The sequence below is a fragment of the Corylus avellana genome, chromosome ca3 (assembly GCF_901000735.1).
Source record: "Corylus avellana chromosome ca3, CavTom2PMs-1.0".
NCBI lineage: Eukaryota > Viridiplantae > Streptophyta > Magnoliopsida > Fagales > Betulaceae > Corylus > Corylus avellana.
Window position 1 is genome coordinate 25,343,221 of NC_081543.1, and position 6,814 is coordinate 25,350,034.

Below are 6,814 nucleotides of genomic sequence, written 5' to 3' on the forward strand. Positions count from 1 at the left end.
CGGTTGCTATCAGTCTGTATCTCTCAGGTATGGACTATGAACCGTCTCTTCGTTCGAGGAAACAGCTCTGAATCCAATGGCTCAGATTACGCCATATTCGCGTTGAATCCGGCATAGAGGTCAAAGCTTTTTTTTTATCAAAAGATCAGACGAGACACGTCCAATATAATTGTGGGTCCCACTACTCTGCATGCGCGCCACGTGACTTTTATTCAGGAATTTAACCCCATTCAGATTTCAGTCCATCGCCTTCTGCAGGAGTTGCTGGTAAGCAGTCATTTTCGTATGTAAAACAGTAAAAGTAGTCGGGGTAAAAGCGGTGAATCCGGAGAGCTTTAAAGGTAAAGAGCTCTCTTCTTCCAGGAAATTTCGCTATGATCTCATCGGTACTATTAAAACTATAGTGTTGTTCAAATATAATAATATTAGAAGCTTATACTTCACTTGTAGTCGGTGTGAAATCTTGTATGAAGTAACAATGACAATAATAATTCAATAGCTATCATATCCGATTAGAAAAAAAAACAAAAAACAAAAAAAAACAAAAGTTATCATATCCATATTTATCTATATAAGTCTTTCAGCTAAATTAATATCTTAAAAACACTGACATCAGCTTTCTGTTCTTTTTTTTTTTGAGAAAATTACAGTTTACTTCCTTAAAGTTAACAGCGGTTTTCAATTCGAACAACAAAGTTTCAATTTTTGCAATCCACTTCCTCAAAGTTTCAAATTTTTGTAATTTGACCAATTGTATCCAAAACTTTCCATATTACTCATAATTTTTTTTTTTAATTTTTTATATAAAAAAAAAATTAGAGTGGCTATCTGGTCATTTTTGCACCCTCCAAATTTTTTTTCTTCATAAAAATAAAAATTATGAGCAGTATGAAAATTTTGAGATAATATTGGTTGAATTGAAAAAAATTGAAACTTTGTGGGGGTGGATTGCAAAAATTGAAACTTTGATGTTCGAATTAAAAAACGCTGTCAACTTTGGGGGAGTAAATTGTAATTTTCCCTTATTTTTGTCCAAACTTTTGATAAAATTTCTTTTTCACCATAATTTTATTGGGCTGATGTGTTAATGGTCATTAACCTTTATTCAAAAATAAACATTACCTTGATTTCAAAAAATAAAAAATAAAAAAAATAAACATTACCATATTAAATTGGTAGAATGAAAATATAGTATATAGCAATTTTGACATTAACATTTAATTGCAATGTTGCTGACTTTTTTTTTTTTTAAATTTTTTTAATTTTTTTAATTTTGCTTTATCAATATTGCTGACCTTAAAATTTTTTATTCATTTCTTTTTTAAATTTAAAAAATATTTAAATGAAATAAAGAGAGAACAGTTGAAGTACATTTGAAAAGCTGTACCCAAAGTAGAAAAAATAACCTGATTACCCAACTCCAGTCCTCTATCATCCTATACAATAATTGAAGGCTTTTCAATAATTTATTCCTTCAAAAAATATTATAAGTAAGCTAAGAACAAAAGAATCAAGCAAAAAATTTAAATTTAAATTTAAAGAAAAAAAAAACTATATGGAATTTATTATTTTGAGAAATCAGATAACAAAATTATGGATTTTTTTTTTTTTTTTTAAGTATAGCATTCCTCTTTAGGGAATCCTTTTGCAAAACATACTCTCAATGTGGCTTTTAAGTCATTATTAAATGTGTGATGAATTGTCTACGATGTCGTGTTTTTTCACTACTGCTTGTGGGAATTTTTGTTTTTGTTTTTTGGTGTTGTTGTTGTTTGTTTGTTGTTGTTATTTTTATTTTATGGTCCTAGCCGTTGGGTTGAGGGCGTGAATAATGCTTCTGGCTTTCGGGTCGAAAGGGAAATGGTTTGGGTATGAGTTTTTTGCTCATACTTGAGAAATAGCTTTCTGTGCTCCCGGAAAGAGTTTGCGTTAGCAGATCTGTTCTATAATCTGAAAATCGGGTTGGGATAGCGAATGTTTGACGTCATAGATTGGTTTTCCATTGTAAGATTTGTTATGTTTTCAATTTTTTGATGTGTAATCTTTTAGCTTCGGCTATGATCTTGCAGAACTATATGTTCTGTGATTGTAAGAGCTTTTATGCTCTTGATCACTATTAATGAAATCAGATTGATTTTCTCTCAAAAAAAGAAGAAAGAAAGTGTGATAGATTATTTATTAAATTTAAATTTAATAATAATTTTAAAAGTCACCTCAATTAATATATGAGCGTTAATGAGAGTATAATGTAGCGTTCCTCTTTCATTATTGAGTCCAAGCTATCTTAAAGTTGCAATAGTTTTGTTCATATACTAAGAGTTAGATGGGCGAAAATCAATAGCAAATTGAGTAGCACATGTAAAAGAGTTCACATAAAATTGACATATTTGAGTAAATGGTCATGCATTAATTTGAATAACAAGTGAAATATTTAAACAAGTAAGCTCGATTTAAGCTCTCTCACAATGTGCTGCAAAAATTATTAACAATTAGAAAAATAAAAAAATAATAATAATAATTTGGTGAAAGGAGCAATCGGGTGGTGTAATCTCTCTCTCGTACCCGTACCCGTATTCGTATATCTAATTCAATCTCTCTCCCTCACTCACTCTCTTATTACTCTGACGACCTCTGTCTCTATATCTGACCCGAGGACTGGTCTCACATGACCCCTGCAATTACCTCTACGAAACAGACAAACCATAAAGCAAAAAAATCCCCTCTCTCTCTCTCTGTGTAAAAGCTTTACCCTCTCTGTTCACTCTGCCACCCCAAAGTTTCAGTACCTCTCCTGCAAACCCCATTATAGCTAAGCCCGTCGTAAAACCCACCCTTTTCCATCCCCACCTTTCACTGTTCCCACCCATTCCCGCTTTCTCTTCTAAAAAGCAAGTAGCTGAATCTATTTCCCACTTGTATACTGGCTCTCCCAACGATGGAAGCTTTCAGCTTGCTCAAGTACTGGAGGGGGAGCGGGGGTATTAACAGCGGCGGCGGCGGAGGAGGTGGGGGAGACTCCGCGAGAACTGCCGGTACCACTACAATCGTTGCTGCGGTGGCTCATAATGCGGCGGAGACTGACGACGATGACGACGACGATGGGCCGTTCTTTGATTTGGAGTTCGCTGTTCCTGACGAAGAGGACGATGCGGAAGGTGGAGATAACGAAACCCAGAACAGAGAACAAGAGGGAGCCAACTGCGAGAACGAAAGCGATGAAGAAGAGGAAGATGAAGAAGAAGAAGACGAGGAGGAGAGAGAGTTCAACTTCACGCTTTCCTCTGGTTCCAGCAACGACCGTGCGGATCCGAATCTGTCATTGTCTCCTTCCGATGACCTGTTCTTCAAGGGAAGACTCGTGCCGATTGAGCCTTCCTCCCTCGTTTTCAACCCCTCCGAACCCAATTCCAAGCAGCAGCCGCAGTTATTCCCTGTCTCGTTGTTGAAATCCGCCACCAAGTTCCGTGTCTCCATGCTCGGCCTCAAGAAATCGAAAACAACCGCAAATGCTGCCGGCCAGAAAACAGAGCCAAATGGGTCTGTTACCTCTGCTCCCAAAAAACAACAAGAAGAAGAAACACAGCAAAAGCAAGAACAGCCGCAGAGCAAGTCTTTTACTGTGAAGTTCAAGGTGGAGGAAGTTCCGATCGTTTCCCTGTTCACCAGAGACAGCTCGAGAAGCGCTTCCGGGAACAACAAGGCGCAGAATAAGCCGACCAACGTGGAAGAGTCGGTTCCCGACGAGAAGCGCTTCTCAAAGGACGTAATGCAAAAGTATTTGAAGAAGGTTAAGCCTCTCTACGTTCGGGTCTCCAGAAGGTACGGCGAGAAGCTGAGGTTTTCGGGGCAGCTAAGCCCCGGCGCCGGTGCCAAGGCTGCGCCGCCGGGAACCGCGCAGGCCCAGAAGCCGGCGGCTGAGAAGGCTCAAGCTGAACCGGAGGCTTCTGATCAGGGCTTGGTGGCCAACAATGTGAAGATCAGTCAAAGGTTGAGAGTGGTCTGCAAGCACTTGGGGAAGAGCCGGTCCGCTTCGTCGGCGGCGGTGGCTGCAGCCCCGACGGGACCTATTGCGTCGAAAAGGAGAGACGATTCTCTGTTGCAGCAACAGGATGGGATCCAGAGCGCCATTCTGCACTGCAAGCGGTCCTTCAATGCCTCTCGAGGTAATCATATCAAATCCCATCCTTTAATTTTCTCTTTATTTCTTTATTTTTTTTTTGTTGTTCTTAATCCTCTTTATTAGCCCTTTTTAATAATTAATTAACAACAATTATCGTAATACGTGATATTTTGTTTTGTATTGTTTCACATAGATTCGGAGTCTTCTCTACTGTCACGGTCTGTGAGCAATCACTCGCATGAGAAATAGGGAGGAAGCAGTTGGTCTAAAGTGGTGAGCTGCTGTCACGATCAGTTCGATCTTTGAGGTCTAGAATATATATATATATATATATATATCAGCTTTGTTCTTTGTAAATGCTTTTATAAACCAAAAAAAAAAAAGGGAAGAAAATTAGGTGGATGAAAGAGTTGTCTCATGTCTATTGAAAGATGACCGAGTGGTAGAGCAGATGTGTAAAGCTCATCTTTCCTTGAAAGTGAAAGCAGAATCAAATCTTTGTATCTATATATATATATATATGTATAACTTTGTAGTAATCAGTAGCCACCACTTAGCCCACTCCCTGAAGCACCAGTAATTTCTTTCAATGGGTTTATTTACTCTTTGTTCTTATTATTATGATGAGTATTATATAATCTGTGTGTTTGCTTGTCGGGTTTGGCACCAAATCAATTTTAATCTAACTTATTTAATCTTAATCCCTAAATTGTGATAGGTTTACGTTCGTTTTATGGGTTGTGTAAAAAATTATCGGCATAAATATCAATTATTGGGTTTTAATAAGTCATATCCTTTCATTATAATTCATTAAGAGCATCTCCAGCATGCTAAGGTCTATTCACTCTTGCACATTAGATTCTTTCTTTAATATTCTGATTATTCTCTCCCCCTCTCTCCATTTCCAAGAGGTCATATTGGCCAGAATGTAATTAAAAAAAAAAAATTTACCTTAAACCCTTGAATGAATTAACTCACGTTTTGAGAAACCCTTCAAACTTTAAAACATTTTAATTTGAATATTTGAACTTTTAATTGCAATTAATTTCAATTCTTCTGTTAGATTTTAAATTTTAAATGATGTTTATACTCCTATTTTTTTATAAAATTCTAATTTTACCTTTAATTTCAAAACTTTTTTTTTTTTTTTTTTTTGAAAATTAGGAATATTTTGGTGTTTTTTAGTATTTCTAATGGTTAAATTGGTTGCAATGAAAGTTTAGAAATTCAAATCGAAAGATTTTAAAGTTTGAGAGGTTTGTCAAAATACATTATAATTTAAAGGTTTAAAGTGAATTTTTTCTAAAAAAAAAATAAAAATTAATATTTAAAAGAAAGTAAAGAAGAGTGTGTTGGAGTTTGTAATAAAAAATATCAGATAAAATAAAATAAAATATTTTTTTATTAGGTATTTTATATTTTATTGTTAGAGATGCTTTAATCTTATATTGGGTTAGTGTTAAAAACTGTTAATTTTAAGCAAAATATATATATAATGTGGGTTAATGCTTAATCCATTGATTGGTGCATGGGGAAGTGGGTGTTGTGGTCACGGAGTGTGAGGGCTAAATGGTGTCTTTAGTGGTCAGAGAAGTGGGAAAAGTGGGGGAAGCAGCACAGTAAAAAGGATTTTTCTTTATGTTAAAGGAAGAGAGATGGAGAGAGAGAGAGGGCAAAAGAGTAAAGTGGGAGTCAGATCATGAGATGAGAGAGAGAGAGTGGAGCGGAGGAATCTCCTCTTTCTCTCTCTTACTTCAACACAAAAACAAAATAATCTCTCTTCTTTCTCCTTGGAAATCACGAAACTCATTGATGGTGATGCACCTCATTTCCGTGTACTCAAATTACGTCGCAGATTCAATCTGTCCTTTGTGCCATTTCTTGGTCCCACATTCCCAATATTTTTTTAGTTTTCTTTCTTTCCAAACATGTCTTTAGCATTATGGATATGTAGGGGACACATTCGATTTATTTATTTGGATTTTAATTGTCACGTTGTGTGTACAGAATTTTTCTCGTAAAAATTTTTTTTTTAAATATTTTTTGAGCTGTGGATTTGCTATACTGTCCTGCAGGCAAAACAACCTTGTGGCAAGGGCCATTGTCGTGTCGACCAATGATAAGTGTATATAGGGGCCATAGTTCAAAAAAATTGTTCAAAAACTACATACACAGCTATATCTCCCTTAAATACACTAAATGGACTCTTTCTATTTCAAGGACAGGATTTTCTCCCGTTTAAATGAATTGGAGAATATTTAGTTAGTTATAGTAGATGGTATTTTTGTCTTTTTATTTTTTGAGGGAATAAAAAATACCCGTCTACTAAAACTAACTAGATATTCTCTTATTCAAATGAATTAGAGAGAATCTTAATTCCCATTTAAAGTGAAATGGAGAGGATCCGTTTCCTGCTTGTAGTTGTTGATTTTAATGGATGTCATTGTGCCATTATGATTTATGGGATGGGATTCATTGCAATCCTCTGCCCAAAGAGGGGCAAGAGAATTGCAGTCATCGTGATGCTTGGGCAGATTGTCAGGCAGGCCAAATTACAAGTAGATCAACCATAATCATAGTAAAGCGGTTATATCTTGCAATTTAAATATCAATTGAAAATAATTTTGGTGATATTGGAAAGCCTATTTAAAGGGTTATAAATTCATATTTTATGAAGATTTTTCAATTCCTACA

General features: G+C 35.7%; 1 protein-coding gene across 1 annotated transcript; it reads left to right on the forward strand.

The window, feature by feature from the left end:
- The first annotated feature begins 2,695 nt into the window (after window positions 1-2,695).
- LOC132176475 (probable membrane-associated kinase regulator 2) lies at window positions 2,696-4,775 on the forward strand. The gene is made up of 2 exons (XM_059588698.1): window positions 2,696-4,163; window positions 4,314-4,775. The coding sequence occupies exons 1-2, from the start codon at window positions 2,936-2,938 to the stop codon at window positions 4,367-4,369; spliced, it is 1,284 nt and encodes a 427-aa protein (XP_059444681.1). The 5' UTR covers window positions 2,696-2,935; the 3' UTR covers window positions 4,370-4,775.
- Window positions 4,776-6,814: the final 2,039 nt, after the last annotated feature.